Source organism: Amblyomma maculatum, chromosome 4 (assembly GCF_055883805.1).
Source record: "Amblyomma maculatum isolate TAMU_Amacu chromosome 4, ASM5588380v1, whole genome shotgun sequence".
Classification (NCBI taxonomy): domain Eukaryota; kingdom Metazoa; phylum Arthropoda; class Arachnida; order Ixodida; family Ixodidae; genus Amblyomma; species Amblyomma maculatum.
The window spans coordinates 162,720,499-162,741,047 of record NC_139347.1 but is presented as its reverse complement, the minus strand read 5'-3'; the positions used below and the strand labels follow the sequence as shown (position 1 = coordinate 162,741,047).

General features: G+C 43.7%; 1 protein-coding gene across 2 annotated transcripts in view; it reads left to right on the top strand.

Moving 5' to 3' along the window:
• Positions 1 to 20,549, top strand: part of LOC146193389 (MAM and LDL-receptor class A domain-containing protein 1-like) — a 301,641-nt gene that overhangs the window by 194,875 nt on the left and 86,217 nt on the right. For both annotated transcript variants that reach the window (XM_084602739.1, XM_084602738.1), the window contains 8 exons: positions 847 to 966; positions 2,899 to 3,051; positions 5,200 to 5,285; positions 8,252 to 8,419; positions 8,985 to 9,084; positions 11,033 to 11,182; positions 13,183 to 13,356; positions 16,078 to 16,176. In XM_084602739.1, coding sequence (XP_084458865.1) covers positions 847 to 966; positions 2,899 to 3,051; positions 5,200 to 5,285; positions 8,252 to 8,419; positions 8,985 to 9,084; positions 11,033 to 11,182; positions 13,183 to 13,356; positions 16,078 to 16,176 — 1,050 coding nt within the window. The remainder of the gene's footprint in view (positions 1 to 846; positions 967 to 2,898; positions 3,052 to 5,199; positions 5,286 to 8,251; positions 8,420 to 8,984; positions 9,085 to 11,032; positions 11,183 to 13,182; positions 13,357 to 16,077; positions 16,177 to 20,549) is intronic.

The following is a 20,549-nucleotide window of genomic DNA, read 5'->3' as shown; positions in this document are numbered from 1 at the left end:
CATATCAGTTATTCTTCCAAAGAAGCATTGATAAGCGAGACGAGTCAGTATGCTGAGAAAGCACCACAAATTATCTTATCCGGACAAGGGCCAGCAGTTTGTGACAGATAAGGTTGCTAAGAGCCCGCGCGTAGGGGTTCGCTCGATCATCCAAACAACAGCTCCAAAGGTCTCGCGTTCAGTCATAACTTGTCTCTGCCACCCAATATTTGTTGTAATGCTGCGCGTTCGCAGCATTCGATTTTTAAGCTATCGCAACCTGCGGCATGAAGCGATTCTAAAAAAATGGAAACCATATTATTCTAACAACCTTTAATGTAAAGCATTGTGCAGAATACGCATTGTGCATTCCCGTCTTATTTGCGGTGGTTGAAAGAATAAATGCAGTACTGTGAAGACGGAGAACATTTATGCACACCGATAGAGGAGCCGCAAAGTTTCTAACGTGCAAATTAAACCGTTGCTGGCCATAATAGGCTGGTCGTTTGACTGCTCGATGTTCCCTTGTCTATCTGGCTTCTGGCCTTCCGGCTGGCCACTGCCAGTGCCCTGATTCTTCCGGGAATTTATATCGGCTGGCATCAGCTGCTTCTTGAGCTAACAACAATATCGACGCCCCTCGATGGTTTGCTTGCCTTAAAAGGCGCCGCGTTAAGGCATCTGTCCCGCTGTTTGGAATTGCGCTCCGCATCACTCGCTCCATTCTACTTTTTAGGGGATTGGGTTGATTTGATCTAGCACAGAGTTTTGAAAATTGCATGGCATGTTAGGGTTCCGAAATTATGCCGAGATGAAATACTAAGTGATATGATGAAAGCATAGTAATTCGAGCCTTTTTCTTCGCAGCTAAAGAAGGGAACTGTTCAAATTTGCAATTCCATTGCGCTAACGGGGCCTGCGTGGGACTCGACGCTCGCTGCAACTACGCGGATGACTGTGGAGATAACAGCGATGAACAGGGCTGCGGTAAGTGCGGCAATATTGACGGCTTAAGTTTGGTAATGTTGTGATATTATTGCGTCAAGCATAACACTGTTTAGGCACACTTTATTCAGCTTTGTAAACAGCTGCTCAGCCACCGATGTAAATTGTGATCCCGGTTATTTATGCGTAAACTTCGTAGGAGACGCCCACAGGAGATGCATCTGTCCGTCATATAAGAAATAGCAACCAGTGGCAGGAGGGCAATGAACTTCACGGTATATCCCAGGTAGCACATAATGTGGGGCCCCAGTAGGTCCGATGTAGGCAAGTGGGGCTGGGGCAACCATCTTAAAACCTGCATCGGTCCCCGATGGGGCAAAAGTGGGCGATCCCCATTTGGGCTTGCCCCTGCTCCTCCTGCATGGGTCCCATAGCTGCGTTTCTTGGGCTAATGCAGAGCACATTCCTGTATCCAGACCACAAGGATCCCTTGCCGGATATTTGAGGGCAATCCAACATAAATGTGGGCTTTTTATGGGAAAGCCCTCATAGTTCCGAAATGAGGCCGCCCCCATTAAATCTTTGTGGGACCAACATCGGCCATAGTGGGGCAAGAAAACGGACATACCCGCATGCTGCCCCAATCGGCCCCTTGTAGGTTACTTGAGGGCAGGTGAAATATGAATAAGGGCTCAATTTGGGCAAGCCCTCGTGAAGCCCAAATGAGGCTGCCTTAGCTAAACCGCTTTAGGTCCCACATAGGCTGTAATGGGGCTGGAAGGAGGGCGTGCCCGCATGGTACCAAAATTGGTACTTTGTGGGGACTTTGAAGGCCCGTGCAACAGCAGGTGGGCTCTAGGTTCGGAAACAACGTCCAGCCCAATTGGGGCTGCTCACATAAAACTGCTTTATACCCCACATGGGCCGTAATGGGGCTGGAAGGCGGGAGGGCCCGCATGATACCAAAATTGGTTCCTTGTGGGGAATTCGAAGGCACATGCAACAGCAAGTGGGCTTTAGGTTCAAAACCAACACCCCGCCAAATTGGGGCTGCCCACACAAAATCGCTGTAGGTCCCACATCGGTCGTAATGGGGCTAGAAGGCGTGCGTGCAATTGCGTAATCATTGTTTCCAACCTTTATTTGCTTTAGATGTTGCCCTAAATTACTATTATAGATGATTTGTATAACAGTTGTTCCCATGTTTAGTCGATTAGAAATTTACATGGCTTTAGTTCTCGCGCTCATGCAAATAGCGCTACAAAGACTAAAACAAACTGATTGCTAACTGTTGTCTCTTATGTGGTTGCTTTGGACAGCCTGAAACTCCTTGCACATATTGCTGTTCAGAACACACATATCCATAGCCTGAACAAGATGTACATGAAGTCATTTCGGCTAGATGAATATTATGAATTATTGTAAAATTTAATATTGTGGCTGTTTAGAAAGTGTATAAAATGTATAAAATAATTAATTATGCGCATAAATATTGATTGGGAAAACTTGGACTAGGGCTTTCCATCAATTTCCTGCGTCGGACCCTTATGAGAATAATGTGGGCAAGCCCAAGTGCGGCTAGCGCTATAGAACCCGCATTGGTTCTATGTCATTTTCTGAGGGGCTAACTGAAATTAAAAAAAAAAATGTTTCTCCAAAGCGGCTGCCCAAATCGGTCCAAAGTAGAACCATCGCGGGGAGTTGGCGGGATGTGCCCTTTTAACAATGCCGGAAAAATGTGGGCAGCCCCGCAAGGGCTGCCTGCATCGGTCCCTAGTGGGGCCCATTGGGGCTTTGTCGACAGCCCGCTTCGGGCCTACGTCGGCCCCTCTTGCAGCACCCACATTGAGCCACCGGGGCTGTCCTGCATTGCCTACATCGGGCCCACCGGGGCCCGCCCTTCATAGCCCACTTTGTGCTACCTGGGATAGGCTCTGTGCAGCACTAGAAAATCAATACCTGTTCAACATGCAGGTGACTACCGCCTGGGCTGTAACTTCGACACCTCGTTTTGTGACTGGGTGCCCCAACCACCATCTGAAGGAACAAAAACATGGACCTTGGGCCCTGCATCATCCTTCCTGGTGATGGCTCCAACGCGAGATCACACAACGGGAACCCCGAAAGGTAAGCCACCAAAGGCGGCAAAAGAAATTTCACGACAGAATAAAAAGACAACCGTTTGTCGAATAACCGATACACGGTGACATAAAATTCGCCTGTGATGATTGGACAGTTGATCAGTTTACTCTTTCACTTACAGGAAAAGTTCCTTTCAAGGATAGTTTTGTTATACAGCTAAAGATTTGACATAATAGTTCTTTTCCGCTTTTATGGTGCGGCCTCGCGCGTTCAAGTTCAATGGTTAGGCCGTGGAATGCTGAACTTGAGGGCATCGGTTCAAATCCGGCTGCGTCGGGCGCAATTCGATGGAGACAGAACGCAAGGTGCCCACTCGTTGTGTAATTCCACGACAGGTTAAAGCACCTCAGCGGGTTAAATTAACCCCACACTCGACTGTGGTGCTCCCCATAGCCGATGTCGCTTTGCCACGTGTCATAAATTGCCATACTGATCGTGTCCACCGACTGTTGCCTGCAGCATGTCCCATAGCTAGCGAACGTGCGATATAGTCCAAAACTCTAATACTGTAATTAATACCGCACATTTTTCTCAATGAAAATAGGCTGGCTTTTTTTTTTCGCTGTTATGGCCTAAGGGTTTTTATTTCAACTCTTCAGCTTTACTAAGTTCCATATAAACACAGTAAAGCATGTTAGCAGCAAAATGTGCATTGCCTCCTGCCAGATAAAGCATGAAAATATAGTACATTCGTTCCTTTTCACACCGCTACTTTCGCTTGACCGTTTCGCCGGACTACCTTACAGGCTATAAATTGTGGCGAACGCTGGCCCGAGATAAGAGTATGAAGAAAGTGAACAGAAAGAAATCTGAAAAGGTATCAACAGAATTTGCAGAATATTGAAAAAAAAATCTGGGAAGCCATGTGTTCATTTCAGTGCAGCTGCGATGATTTAAATCTGAGATGCTTTTTTTTATTCTCCCCGCCTTGTTCTTCAGACGCCTTAGTCAAGAAAAACGACAGTTTAGAGCGAAAACTCAGACAGAGACAGCAGTCAGAAATTCTGAAGCGAAGCGTTTTTTAAAATTATCGGGAAGACGTAATGAGTAGGCGACCGTAGCACATTATCATTACCGCTATTTGCGGCATTGGTACTTAGTAGCTGCGGCATTTGGCTGTTGAACTGAAAGTCGCAAGTTCGAGTGTGGGTTGCGGCGGCTGTCCTCCTTTCTGAGACGCTCTTCCTCCTAATGTCTTCGTAGGTTCATCAACATCTGTTTGTTTTCCGCCCTACTCTGTCTGGGCTTTCCTAGGCTGCGAAATAGCTCGTTTCAGCACCTGACTCGAGTAGCAGATTCAATCCCTTAATGAAATCCGAGTCCCGTACGATGTTCTAAAATTGTTTTCAAGAACGGTACTGTTTTGGTTTGTTTACAGGTGTTAAAGTCCTAAAACTAATCTTGTATTGAGGGTCAACGTTTCTGGTGGCTCCGAATAATTTTGTCTACCAGGGAAACTTTAACGTGAAATCACATCACACAGGCGCCATGTGTCTTGGCTCCATGAAAATGCGACTTCCCCGGCCGTGATCAAACCCGCTCACCTAGATCAGCAGCCGAATTTCTAACTGCTGAGGTACCATGTCAGTGCTGTTTTCAAAAACGAAAATGATTTTGTAGTAAAGTAACAATAAGAAAACTAAGAATTTTCCGGAGGGCATTCTTCTCGCTGTTCTTTTTTATTGTTCTAAAATATTGGAGTTATGAAGAAGATTTGCGACAACCTGTGTGAAATGTATACTTTCGGAAGCGCTGTTTGTTTTTTACTTCGATTTTCGATATGCGACCAAACACTTCAAGACTTCTTCGAATGTTGTCAACCGTAAAGAGCCTCTTGGTTTCTTGTTCTGCCACAAGAGATAATTTCTGTTTTTATAAAAAGAGATGAATAGAAGGCATCGTTGTTTATCTATGAGAGAGAGAGAGAGACTCTTTAATGGAAACACAGAGAATTTTGCCGGCGTTTAGATTTCGCCACTCTGTAGCACCAACTCGCATCTTTGAGTTGGTGCTACAGACACCAACTCACAGAGGCGCAAAAAACGTTTTTCATCAAAGATTTCAGTGAAAGCTGTCAGAATAGCCTCAGGAACAAATAGCTGTTGTTTCATGCTTTTATACGTCGCCTTGCAGGAAGATTTCTTCTTCTTCGTTCTGGCTCCAAGAAGATGGTTGCTGCAATTACAGGCCCTATTCTTGAGAACAACGATACTTGCGCCGTAAGTATGCAGTGTGAGTGTTATTAATCAACTTGAAGCCTGCAGCTTGCCTATCTCTCTAATATCAATTTCGTCATTTCGTTCATTTGTTTTTTACTTCGTAGTCACTATTTACTCCTCAATCACCAGAAGGCTTTATAGCAGGAGGGTTACTGGACGGCCGACAATCAACCGCATTTGCAGCCACACTTGCATATCTGAATGACAGTAGATCTGCTAAAAACTCTAGACACTAACGTTACTTCGTTCGAATTTTTGTTGTTGTAGCTGTGAAATGCCTTCCACGTACAGCTACAAACACGCGCAATTGACAAAAGGCCAAAGCTATGGCGGCGGTTGACGAACACATGTGTACACGCATTCCTTGCCACTCTGATCACTCTTGAAGCCACTAAACGAGCAGCGTCCGGCAGGAGCGTTAGAGTTGATTTGATGAGTACGTCTAGATTAGCTGCGGGAAGTGAAACGATTCATCGTCATACTCAGCTGGGCTGGTCCTCAGGACCACACCTGGCGGCGTGGATTTTTGTTTACACTTGTTGGTCTGTACATTTGGGTCTGTAAGCTGCATATGACTAACTATATTCGCCGCCCTAACAGCATTACAAGTCAATGAGTTCCTCGCGAGGATAGTTTAACTTGAGGTATGCAAGAGCGGCAGTTTCGGGTATCCGTTCCGTGTTTTACGGTATTACCCCTTCCGAACATAACGAGTGAAAGCTAATATCTACTTTCAACGACTGCCCTTCAGGAAAACGAACTAAAAAAAAGTTTGCGGACTTTCAGCCTTACGTTGGTCTGCAGAACACGATGTTAACGAGGGAGAAATGGTGTTTGCAGAAAGGAAAGGCTGCATTCAAATAACCTTGTCTTCAGAGCGCTGTATTTTAATGAATGCGCTGGAGAGAAGCCAATAATTCTAAAAAGTGTGCAAGAGATTAGGGAACATTCGCATCTTCGACGCCATGCTAATACGAAGCAACAGTTTATAAAAACATAGTGCTGGTTAGTGGCGAAATCGCTGACAGTGGCGCGACCCTTCCAACTGCGGTCTAATCCTTCATTCGGTTGAACAGCACGGTACGAGACGCGCTAAATTATTCTCGTAAAGATTAGTCGTATTAATTAACAAATACCTTTCTTATTTCTTGTACTATAACCCCAAGCAACGGCTGCGGACTCCACTATCGAGTTATTTCTGTCGTGAAATGCCGAGACACTTGTGGTCAAACAGCGGCAGTTTCTCCGAATACCCTTGCCCGATTCTCATTGTTGTCTGTGGCTGCGCTGGACTGTGGCATTCAACTAGCTTTAAATCTTGCCTTTGAGCCGGTGGTGCTCTGAAGGGTGAAATTTCATTAAACACAACCACCTGGGGATCTTTCAGCGCACGTTAAAGATCCCCAGGTGGTCGAAATTACTCCGTAGCCCTCCACTACGGCTCCTCTTTCTCTCTTTCCACTTTCATTCCCACCTCCCTCCCTTCCCTTACGGCGCGGTTCGGGTGTCCACAGAGCAAGTGTGACAGTTACTGCGCCTTTCCCTTCCTGTGAACCAATTTAACTTTAACTTATCTACTTTGGAAAGGAAGAAAAAAGGGTGTCATTTCCATATTAACATGGAATTATTTTTGTTGCTTAGGAAATAGAATGGTAATTAAGAGAAAAATATGGAGACACTTAAGATCCGTCTTCAAGGATATGACATGGTTACAGATCCGCATTCACATGCGTGCGCTTTGCTACCTAACCTCTTCATTATTGTTTGAATATGCTCCTCTATCAACCCACACATACTCATTACCATACAGCCATAAGGTTCCACACATGGTATGAAAGCCCACCCAACATAAATAATATGTACCGCTTCAATCAAGCCTCACGAGTGCGCCCGCTTGGTTAAGGAGCAGCGCGCTTAGATGGGTACTTGAGAGATAATTATGGTTATATTCCGACGTGGTCGTCCCGTGTGAGGGGTGAAGTTAGAGTTGGTAGCGCTTCAATCTTGGCCATAATGTATGGTCACGCTACGTCACACCCCTCCAGTGACTTCATAGTGCACGGCCATTGTCTCCAGCCAGCTACCATCAGCAAACGCTTGCCTCGATTTTTCTCCCACAACATCAACGTCAACAACGGCGATGCTGGATTGTGAGTAGAATCGGGCCTTTAATGATATCGCGGTAAATCTCTTTGTTGTTTGCTGGTAAAACCTTTACCACTTGTGCACCCTCAGTGCGGTAAGGTTGATATTCAACCTAGGATTATCCACCAACCACTCACATCCAAATTTGCAGGCTCTAATGGTCGAACCGATCTCCATCAAAACTGCAGATATCTCTAATCCTCATTCACCCAGATACGTGAAGAAAACAAATGTAAACACGGAAATCAGTTGTCAGGGAGTGAGAGGTTTGGACTGGGCAGGAATGCAAACGGCAGGCTGGCTTTAATGCGGAATTTTATCTGATCGCAACTTCGCAACATCGGTGGTTCGTTCCAAACGTTTTTTTGATTGCTAATAACGTAATTTACGCAGTTAATTTCACGCATTTCTCTTATCGCTTACTGTACAATATTTGCATGATGAAACAGAAAGAAGAAATCTCTTAGTGAAATGTTACAAAATTCGGGTGTGTAAGTGTGTACATGTCTTCAGACTTAGCGATTACGGACATTCAATAGCGAGCCAGGCAGCTAGTGTATTTACCTTCTTGCATACCTTGGACGCATATTTACGGTTTTCTATTCCTCTGTCAATGTATTATCGATCTTTTGATCTCTTCAGAAGTGGTACGCATGAAAGTATGCCAGTGTGCATATCAGTGAAATAACAGATGAGCAAGAGGAGAAGCACAATTTCTGATTTGCAAGCTTCGACAGTCTCATTGTGGAATTGTATGTTGCACCATTGCCCCTTTTTATATTATGTTTATCAAGGCATTATTTCGTCTTCCTTTCGACCAGGTAACATTTTTCTACACTGTCCAAGGAAGTGCTGATTCAGAACTTAAACTCGTTGTCCGCACGACTAGGGATGGCCCCTGGAAAACAGAGTGGAAAGCGTCCAAGCCAACCGAATTTTTTCACTTTATTGAAGCAACTGTAACGTTCAGGGAAGACTCTCCATATCAGGTAAGTCGGGTCGTGGTTCATTGCAATTTTCCTTAAAACCAAGTACACCTTTCCGTTCCGAGAGGAGAATGTTTTTTTTTCCAAAAACACAAAGGCGAAGGAATGACACGCATTTCGCGGTTTGTTTTTTGTCTTTACTTCGTCCTCTTCGTTTCGGCTGCGACATCTTTCGCTCAGCGTATACGACCAGCTCGCCACTAGCGTTGCGCTTTTGAAGACCAGGGTTCTTGCATACTGGAAATTGTAAGGGAACTGTGTAATATGCTCAGGCACTATTCAGATATATATCTCATTCTTCAACCAATATATAGTTTCACAGGTTATATCAGGAACCACCAGGTAGAAAGCCGCACTAATGGATGTGCGCTTGGAGGTACGGCAGCATCAAAACACGTGTTCCCTAGCTATTTACTGGACCACTTACAGTGACGCTTGTCTATACGGTTAAAACTGCTCATCGCTCAATAGCACCTACAGATGGCAGAAGAATTGAGCCTGTTGAAAGCTTCGTTTTTGCGACTGCCTTGGCATCCAAAGTTCACTTTTTTTCCTTTCACGTCTTTAGGTTGCATTCATAGGGGAACATAAGAATCTGGGCAAAAGGCAAGGTTACATTGCTATCGATGACGTGACATTTTCGGGATCCTGCAAGCCTTTCCATGGAGGTGAGTTGTGGCCAAGTTTCAAAAGATATTTGACTGTGCGCTTTCAACTATTTGCAGCACAGAAGATAAGTACTACAATAATATTGCTGCAATGCGAAGATTTCTTTAGTCTGACACCAAACGACAAGGGCCGAGGTAATGGCTTAGTTCATGCCAAGTTCATGCATGCAAATAAGGATCTGAAATACGATCATGCCGAAGGGAGAAATTCAAGGTGTCGCGCCATACCCTTAAAAAGCAGCTGCTTGACTTTTCGAGAATTTTGCAATATTTAATGATCGAAATTTATATAAGCTGTAGGTAATGCACGCAAAGTGATTTTGCCATTCAGTCTAATGGCGTAATCGACGATTAAGCCTCGACCATCTCTGCACAGCACTGAAATTTGGCGATGATGTCACGAACAGTAATATTTCTGATGTTCGTTGCCTTCGCCCACATCCTCCTGTGTCATTTCTGATGCGGCTAATCAACATATCTAGGGCTTTTCTTTCGGCAGCTTTGTTTTTGCTTCTTCGAACCAAGTGTGGCTATGCAGGAAACGCACCGGTACCGTCAATAACGTCCTCATGCGCTCCTCACGCTTCGCTGTGCTGCGTGGAGAAGCCTGGTAGCCAACGAGGTTTTAATCGCTAATTGCGTCATTGTTTCAAACGCTGGCGCTACCATATTGAACATGCCTAAACAGCGAGCTATAATCATTCGACCGCTGGAAACTCACCGAAATCTAAAACCGGTGCAGCTTCCGTTTAAGGGCGAAGCTTAAGGGACCACCTAAGTTTTATTGTGGTTTTGTTGGGGTAGGTCGCGACCGCAATGGTTCAAACGCGATAGTAACCTTTGCTAATGGTTTGATGCGGAAAGTTTTAAATGTGGGTCGGGAAAAAATACATGTTTTGGTGCAGTAGCAAGTGCCTTTTTTTTTTAAAAACCCCAGCAAACACAATAAAATGCATAAAATGTGAAATAATCTACTTTTATTTCGATAGGTGAGGTAGTGTTTCCAATGCGTTGTTTTAGTGTAATGCCGGAACAGCAGAAACCTTCTGTTGAATGTATAAAAAATCAAGGTTTAAAAAAATTGCGCCAAAGCGGCCTGAGATGACCTAAATAAAAATAAAGCGTTAACATCGTTTTCATGATAAAGACTACAGGCCGCAGTTTCTGTATATTACAAGAAAAGTTTAGTTTTACAGGTTCGGACCAGGTTATTGACACTTGCACGGATGGTTGAATTTTTTCTGGTCCAGCTGTAAAGCTCCAAAGCTCTTTTCAGACGCACATTAAAGCATGTCACTTGATACAAAATTATGAGCTATAAACTGCAAGGGATAATATTGTAAAAGGAGAAATATTGTACGAAACATCTGCCTAATGCATTAAGCTAATTTACACCCGTTTTCACGCACATATATATTTTAGCCAACATAAGCGTTCCATCCCCCGCCAAAATCAGCAAACTGCGTTATACTTGGGACATGCGGACTAAAAGCAACACATAAAACTGTAGACGCACTTGCTTGAGGGCTAGTTGCTTCATGTTATTCATTATAATGACGCAAGCGCATGATCACAGGAAAGAAGACGGATAGATCACTTATACCAAATTGTTCGCAGACTGCATTATTCAAATGGCTTTGTCTACATGTCCATCGTTAATTTTTATTGTGAGTCTAAAAAGACAAAGAATGTAAATTGCTGAAAGGTAAACCGCAATAATGTTATTTATATTGAAAAGGAAAACACATGGGAAATTAACTGAAGGCCAAAAGCATTTAAAGTATAATATGGGTGGTCAGCCACCAACTCGAGATGACATCTAGCACAGTTAGTTTAAACCGGTAACAAATCAAAAGCTTCCAGCAATAGCTTATAAATGTTCTTGACGTTTGCTGACCCTAGCCTAATTGGATCCTACTTTTGTATTGACCCAACATTTTCTTCCCAGACCTGCCACAAACAACATCGCCGACTCCGCCATTATCTTCATGCGGCGAAGAAGAGTTCGAGTGCCCTGGAGACAGCCAGTGCATCTCGCGGTCTAAGGTGTGCGACTTCAAGCAAGACTGCGCTAACGGAGCTGATGAATCTAGATGCGGTACGTAATTTTGAAAGTTTTTTTGGACCTTCACATGCTGCTTTGCTGTATTTGAGATAATTACGTGGCTCTCTTTACTGCGGTTAAAGTTGTAGCCTGAGTTTGTTACTATATAAATATAACTACATGAGCTACCCGCGAAAGCTGAAGTACTTCCAAGGGTGCGCAGCTGCGTTTCGTTTAAAGGCGAGTGTACTTGTGTCTGTGCCTAATGCGGATCTTGCGCCACTGACCAATGTCCATTCAGAGCTAACACCACAAATATCCACTAAAAATAACGCAAAAACTCAAATCTCTACCTTTTAATGCACCTTGGTAAAGCAGAGGCAGAGCTTCACGTTAAAGACTGCTTTCAACCTCGTACCGAAATTTGTGTGTTTGTTGCTGCAATAATGAATTACCCTGAATGGTGCCAAAGCAATATGCCTGAACCATGAATTTCCCGTCTTGCATGCACAGCTGAATGCTATTCAAGTAGCCCAGGATTAGGCAACTGTGTGCATTGCCAGGAGGGGAGACAGAACAGGGATATAGGCGGGAAAGCTATCGCTCTGACTCGTTCGCCTGATTAGAATAAAAAATGTCAAACATTTGTTTCCTTAGTATTTTTAGCTCTTTCTAAACTTCCTCCCTCTCCTGTCCCCCATCTCTTGCTGCAACGTAGTGAGGAGAGATTGCTATTTAGTGGAGGGCCATAAATATATTAAGAAATTTACCACTGTATTGATGCGCCGTAAGACGCACAAGGGAAGGTTATTTCTTTCAGCAAGAAGATTGAAAAGAAATCGCTACAGTAAGAAGACGGCTATAACACGAAACAGGGTCCCTGCACAACCTATAAGTGCCATATTGGCAGACCTTGTACAGCGTCTTCAGTTTGAGGAATGCGAGATTGCGCCGTAGAATCCAATCGTGCATATGTTCCCGTCCAGTACTGACTGTGATGGCTCAGTGCCGATAAGAAAAAATAATGGACCCCGCTAGGTTTAAAGTTCTTTTCTTGAAAACTTCGCCAAGCACTAATGACATATTGAATCTTGCAATATTAATCGTGGTAGGCAGAGGTTTATCGGGCGCATAATTACCTCATTGCAGTATGATGATGCGTCATAATGAAGGCCTAATTTTTTTGTGCGTTCACTCCCCTGTTTGTTGAAAATTATTTAGAAGTGCTTTGGAAGCAAACCTGCAAGATTTTACCGAAGAGGTTAGTGACACCTGTTGTTTTTATAGGCATGTTTTCAATTGCAGTTATGAGCACAAAACATATCCAAAATTATATACTGAAGTTTTCAGCGGCTTTTAATTATTTAAAAAAAGCCCCTTAATCATGTCGATTGTGGAGTGCGTTACACGTTTTCACCAATATAAGGCCCTTCATAATTCTTAGATCGAATAGCAAAAAATTTCAACTATACTGTTCTCCACTTTAGGATTTTTTACTCAAACGTTTTCAGACTGACTAATGACAAACCTGCGCCGCGTTAGTGTAATGTGTTAATATATTTCTTAGCATACGCACTGGAATTTAAGGACACAAGAAAGTATCAGTTCTGGACAAAGTTGTTTTATGTAGCTCTTTGTTTCTTGTGGAGAGTTGCAGAAGGCGATGTCTGTCCAACCCCTTTGCTAAATATGGCCGAACCTCGAAAATAAAATAAGCGGCGTCGGTGACTTTTTTATGTACGGCGATGTACAAAATATATTGGATTGCGTTTTTACCGCATATAATTGCCAAGATTGCTCTATATCACATATATTGACACGGTGAGGTTCACATTTAAATGGCACATTAGTTCACGCCGACAAGGTACACTAAAGGGTACCTCCGGCAAGAGCTCCAAAATGTTTTTTCTCCTGGCTATACGCAGCCTCGGCTCAAATGTTGATCTAATCAATGCTCTTACATTTTTGCTCGTTATGAATCAACTTGAAGCACCCAACGAAGCTTCAACCTCTAATGCCGAATATTCATGCTGCCTTTCGTTTTGTTTCCGCAGGAGCTTGCGAGTTTTCGACGGATTTGTGCGGACTTGAAAACGAGGACCCAAATGCACGCTTTGGTTGGAATTGGACGACGGTGCAAGACGGCAAGAACAACAAGTTATTCCCCGCTACCGACAGCCAGCTTAGCGACGACGGAGCCTACGCTGTGTATTCCCTGATCAATCCTAGTAAGTGTTTTGAAGGTTTTCACACCTAGCAGGTACCATGGTAAAAGTGCGCTTTCGGACGAAGTGATTGACTTTGCAGCGCTGCTTCATGTTCTTAGCACTAGTGGCCTTGAACTTTAATCGGGAATACCTCGCAAAAATTGTTAATAAATTGCGATATAGAAAACGTAGGAAATTATTAGTGCGTAAGTACCTATAAAAGTGCACAAATTTGAGAATTTTCTGCTGCCACTCGCGCTTTCATAGAAAAATATTTAGGTAACATTGTAATACACGCAGCTAATCAATCACATTCTAAACTAAAAGAAGTCCAAATAGAAAAGAGAAAGGTTCAGTGAAACCCTACATGCGGGAAGAATAGAGAGCAGCCATTTCAATCATCCAGCCGTTACCGTTTCTGTCCAGTTTACTTAGCGTTGCAGAGATAACTCCGGGGTATTAAGGAAAACGTCGACATTTACTGTACTGTACCGAGCTCGCCTGTTTGCGAGCACTGTTGTATCTTTAGCACTGTTGTATCTTTGGCAAGCACGTGTCACGGGGACATTTGCTGCACCCAGACGACCACATTTGTCCTTTTTGTAGACTAACTGGGAACCATCTTGTGGAATTTAATCGCTCTGTCGCCACTCAGCTCGAGCCTAATTGCTCTTGTATCCCATAGGCCGTAACCTATTGTGATATTCTTACAGCCATTCTGAAGTTTTGTGTCAGAAGGCGAAGGTGTGGGTGAAAAAGCGAAAAAAGAATGAGGAACTATAAACGGCAAGTCTGTTCAGGCTATGATCTGTATCTAACGTCAAGAAGGGTATTAGAATGTTTACTCTCTGCAGTTAGGGATGTTTGCATAACAAGTAGATTTTTCACTTCCACGCGCGGAAATCTTTGTAATTTTTTTATTTTGATAGAATATAATTTACCTGCTCTTTTTTTCCTACCATGCATCTCAGCACTTTCCATTACAAGGCCGGCACTGCCTTAACCTTTCATAAGACTGGGCTAGTAAGCTCTTGCTTATGCTTACTTTCCTATATTTGACACCATGAAGCATTATAGGAATCCCCGCAAGACCTAAACGATGGCTCTTATGGGTCAACGCATCGCGGGTACAAATTTCTTTGTGGTTTGTTCCGGACGCATGACAGTGTCCCAAATGAAAGCATTCTTCACAAAGACATTTCTGACTAATGACTTCACTTTTTGCAATGGCTTTGCTCTATTATTAGCACGAATGTAATTCACTCGCGATTTCTCGTGAGTGTTCGTGCAGCTTCATACGCCTTCCAGAACCCAGTTAACTTAGCGCAGAAACGTGGTCTATATAGCATTGATAATGTCAAAGAGACTGGGCTTTTGTGATGGCGCTGACATCAGATCTCATGTCACGGAAAAGAGCAGAAAAATATTTCGAGCAAAACATAAGTGGCAGGCTGGAATGCTTGCTCTCGACTATTTTATTCTTTTATTGCCTTTTAAGGAGACCTTTTTTATTGCAGAGACCTTGCAGGTGTTATAACAAATTTAACTTAATTTCTTCATGTCCATGAAAAGGGGCTTCAAAACGCGTAATATTATTCTGATTTGCTCTACGGCTAGGATTTTGGGAGTGTTTCTCCTTTAAACAATTTCAATACCGCGACGGCACCTTATCACTGACAATCGACGTCCAAAACGTTAACAATTACCTTGGGGCTGAAATATAATGCATTTTAGTTTGGTCATAATTGAAGAGTCTGATTCGAAAATTTGCCTTCATAACAGACAGGTTCTTCATAGTGCTGCTGGCTCTCGCTACTGTCTGTATCTAACACGTACCGTCATGCCGCACGCGCCAACTAGGCCATTCGAGAAGGGTGCACGGTAACCTGGCACGCTTGTTGCTCCATGTGATGCCCTCAAGTCGATCTGCGCATGCGCACTGACGAGGCGCTGTAGGGGTACAGAGTAGTGCTAAAGGGTATTTGTGGTTAATGGGGAATTTTGAGTTCGGTTGTTATACTTTAGTTCTTGCGCGCCGATTTGTAGAGTTTTTGTACTAATGAACTGAGATTATTTCTGAATAACTAAACGGTCGTACTGCACCCATTTCGTGATTTGAAAATGCAGTTTTTAAGGCGAAAGATTTTATGGCTCATGGCTCGCCAGTGTGTTTGTCCGTGCGTTCACGATAAGTGTCCCACTTTGCAAGATTCCGTGGGATACCGCGGCGTTCCACTTGTCAGTCATCCTGATGACGTCATCAGAAAAACTCCTCTCACCACCAAGAATCGAACCTCCATCTCTCGGATAAAAAGCTGAGCGTTTTACTCAACTGCTCCACGCACAGGGTTGTGAAACGCACAATACAATTCTCCTCGTCTACAGCAAGGGAGATAGCGGGATTCCGCGAGTGCCAGATACTGCGCCTTTCTTTTCCTGTAAACCAAATATAGAATGTCGGTGAACTTTGATGCGTGCAACGGAACGCTGGTTGTGTTCGACAAGGGTTGCGCGATTTACCGTATGCAGTAGCAAAGCTCAGGCTATCGCATTTCTGCACTGTAGAGTCTCTAGTGCTCTTTGAATTTTTTTTCTCCAATAATAGAACAGGTATAGCAATGGAATCGAGAAATTGTCACATTTTATTTACATTTAAAATGATCTACATGAAAGAGTTAATGACTGCAACTAACACACATGTTTACTGCTTAACACAAAAGCTGCCCCCTTGTGAAATTTCAGATGCGCCCCACGGTCACGCCAAGTCTTTAGTAACGCCGCAGCTCGGACAGATTGCCCACTCATGCACAGTCAGCTTCTACGCATATGTTCCGAACTACGGTAAGTACCTATTATTTGTGCGTAATATTGTGACTTGAAATACACAAATGGGGCGCATATTGATCTGGACTCGAGAGAGAGAAATAGAGAGAGACAACATTTATTGGCACCCGACCGAGGCGCAGCTCTGTCCCAGCCATGTCCTCCTCCTTAGCCATTGACTTGGATCTTTTCGATCTGAGCAGCTACCAGGGCGAGACGGCTGGCTTCGCGTTGCCCTTTTTCATCCTCTTTCAGAATAGTGGCTCCCAGGACTCTTCTGTTCTGTCAGGTTCTCCAAATCTAGGACACTTCGATATCATGTGGATCATGTCCGCTATGCCATCGCAACGTTTTGCACCTGGGCTTAAACATTTCTGGATGCCACATTCTGCATGATAAACAAACGTTGGCGTTATGTATTGCGCTAGCTATTTAGAAGGAAGTCATTTTCTTGTGTTAAGAAAAAGCATCTCTCAATACTTTCAAGTAATCTCTTTGTTGCCGTTTTTTTTCTTTTCTAAGCTAAGACGGTTCTCTTAACCTAAAACTAATCTAGCTTGTAGGCATAAAAAGATTTCATTACTTGAAAAGGAGGACCACCCATTCTTTTATTTATAGGAGTTCCATTTGAATTGATTGGCTTGCTTATTTTTGCCAGTAAAAACAAGGACACCAACAACAAACCATCCACGTAAAATGCTGTCAATTACTAAGCATGGGTATTTATACATGCATTTCTGATATATACCTTTCACGATCGGAATGTAATAATGGTTTCTAGAACTTTTACAAAACACCTAATGTTTATTCAGCTTTCAAGCATAAACACTGTTGGAGATATCAAAATGAATCTTTTCAGTTTCAGCAGTTTCAGCATTTTTTGTATTTCTAAGACAATTACCGCAATAGAAATGGTATCAAGTTCTACCATCATCATCATCAGCTTGACCATATACCCACTGCAGGGCGAAGGCCTCTCCCATATTTCTCCACTTAACCCGGATCTGTGCTAGCTGCATCCACTTGACACCTGCGAACTTCTTAACCTCATCCGCCGACCTAACTTTCTGCCGCCCCCTGCTACGCTTTCCTTCCCTTGGAATCCAGTTTATTACCCTAAGCGACCATCGGTTATCCTCTCTTCGCACTACATGTCCTGCCCATGCCCATTTCTTGTCCTTAATTTCCACTAGAATGTCGGTAACTTGAGTTATTTCTCTGACCCACTCTGCACGCTTCCTACCTCCAATGTTACCCCTACCATTCTTCATTCCATAGCCTTCTGGGTTGTCCTCAACTTAAGTAGAACTCTCTTGGTTAGCCTCCACGTTTCAGGCCCATAGGTGAGTACAGGTAAGATGTAACTGTTGTATACTTTCCTCTTGAGCGATACCGGTAAGCTGCTAGTCATAATGTGCGAGTGCTTGCCGAATGCGCTCCATCCCAATCTTATTCTTCTTGTTATTTCCTTTTCATGGTCCGGATCTGCGGTTACTACCTTTCCTAAGTAGACATATTCGCCTACTACTTCAGTACTTCGCTACCTAATGTAAACTGATGTTCCTTCCCGAGGCTGTTGAACATTACCTTAGTCTTCTGCATATTGATTTTCAAGCCTACCTTTCTACTTTTCCTGTCAAGGTCATCAATCATTATTTGTAGTTCATCCCCCGAGTTGCTTAGCAAGGCAATGTCATCAGCAAATCGCAGATTACTGAGGTATTCTCCATCTACCCTTATCCCTAACTGCTCCCATTCCAAGTCTGTGAATACTTCCTCTAAGCAAGCTGTAAATAGTACTGGGGAGATTTTGTCTCCTTGCCTAACACATTTCGTTATGGGAATTTTGTTACTTTCTTTATGCAGAACTATGGTTGTTGTGCAGCCACTATATATATCTTCCAGCACTTTCGCGTACGGTTCGTCTACCCATTGATTTCGCAATGCCTGCATCACCGCCAATGTTTCAACTGAGTCAAATGCTTTTTCGTAATCAAAGAATGCTGTGTATAAGGGCTGGTTATATATCCGAGCATTTTTCTATCATCTGATTGATGGTATGGATGCGATCGACAGTAGAGTACCGTTTCCGAAAACCTGCTAGATCCTTTGCTTGATTGCAGTCTAAGGCTGTCCTGATTCTATTAGCGGTTAGCTTAGTAAATACCTTATGCGTAACATAAAGTAAGATAATTGGTCTGTAATTTTTAAGGTTCTTAGAGTCCCCTTTCGTATGAATGAGGATAATGTTTGCATTCTTCCATGACTCCGGTACCGTCACTGACACCAGACACTGCGTATACAGGGTGGCCAGTTTTTCTAGGACGATATCCCCCCGTCTTTTAGCAAATCTGTAGTTATCTGAACCTCTCCAGCTGATTTCCTCCTTTTCATAGTTTCTAATGCTTTCTTGTCCGCGTCCTTCGTCACTGGTGGAACGTCTGACTGTTTTTCCCTGCCGCTAATCTCGTTACGGTCCTGACTACTTTGGCTATTGTAGAGATCTGTATACAACTTCTCGGCTACTTTGACTATCTTGTCCATATTAGTGATGACGTTGCCCGCCTTGTCCCTTATCGCATACATATGGTTTTTGCCTATGCCCAATTTCTTCTTTACCGCTTTAAGGCTTCCCCCGTTTTTTACAGCATGCTCAATTTTCTCCATGTATTACTTCCTTATATCGGCCTCCTTGCGCTTATTGATTAGCTTTGATGTCTCGGCCAATTCGAACTGGTCTGTTGGATTGGAAGCTTTCATACTCTGACGTTTCTTAATCAAGTCTTTCGTCTGCTTAGACAGCTTACCGGCATCCTCTCCAACTATCCTACCGCCTACTTCTACCGCACACTCAGTAATGATATCTCTGAAATTATTGTTCATTCCTTCTAGGGTAATGTCGCCATCCTCTTTTAGAGCTGAATATCTATTCTGTAGCGAGATCATGAAATCTTCTGCCCTCCCCCTCACCGCTAATTAGTTCATGGGTTTCTTTCTTACTAATCTGCTGCGTTCCTTCTTCAGACATCAGCTAATTCGGGACCTCGCCATCCTGTAGTCACTGCATCGCACTTTCCCGATTACCTCTACATCTTGCATAATGGCGGGGGTTGAGCACAGTATGAAGTCAATTTCATTTTTAGTCTCCCCGTTAGGACTTTTCCATGTCCATTTCCGGTTCTTCCGTTTGCTGAAGAAGGTATTCATGATTCTTCAGTCATTGCGCTCTGGAAACTAACCTAGTAACTCCCGCCTGCTATTCCTAGAACCAATGCGATAGTCACCTACTGCCTGGTCTCCTGCCTGCTTTTTCCCTACCTTGGCATTGAAGTCGCCCATTAGTACAGTGTACTGCGTCTTTACTTTTCGCATTGCCGATTCTAAAGCTTCGTAGAAGCTTTCAACTGCCTGGTCATCATAACCACATGTAGTGCATAGGCTTGTACAACCTTCAGTTTATACCGTTTATTAAGCCTAATTGCGATGACTGCCACCCTCTCATTAATACTATAGAATTCATCTATATTACCTGCTATATACTAATTGACAAGGAAACTTTCTCCGAGTTGTCGGCTCTCTGGTAAGCCTCGATAATCTAGTACATGCCCATCCTTCAGTACAGTATATGCCTCATTCAGCCTCCTAACCTCACTAAGCCCTATGACATCCCTATTCATACCCTTTAGTTCCTCTAACAGCACTGCTAAACTAGCTTCACTAGCTAGGGTTCTAACGTTAAACGTTGCCAGGGTCAGTTTCCAATGGCGGTCCGTCCAGCGGAGCCAGAAGTTCTTATCACCCCCTGCTGCGTCACAGGTCTGACCGCCGCCGTGGTCAGTTCTTCCGCAGCCGCTGGTGACTAAGGGCCGGGGTTTTATGGAGCTTATCATGAGAGGTTGCGGCCAGTTACTGCACCAGGGTGGCCAACTCCTGTTCTGGTGAGGGAGTGCGTTGCCGAAGGTGTTCACCGGCATCAGGTCGCACCCGAAACCTGTTTATGCAATTCCATCGACACGCGGATTTTTTTTTATTAATCCGGTGGAGAATTGTGCGGCACCGGGATTTGAACCCCGGTCCTCTTGCATGCGAGGCGGATGTTCTATCGCTACGCCTCCGCTGCACTACCAAATGTTTCCAAAAGCATGTTCCTGCATCTAAAATTGTTACCATTCATAGGGAGTGTAAATGCTCATGAAGTTTCGCAACGCGGACATTGTGATTTAATTTTGAAATTGCTTGCAAAAGGTAACTAGATTGAGAACTGAAATTATCACACGTGAAGTAAAATTTCGGCAGCCATATCCCTACAATGGGCCATTCAGGACTTCCGAACTACCAGCCATTATATCCTGTTTTCGCTCCTAACATGTTTATTGATCTTGTTACTGGGC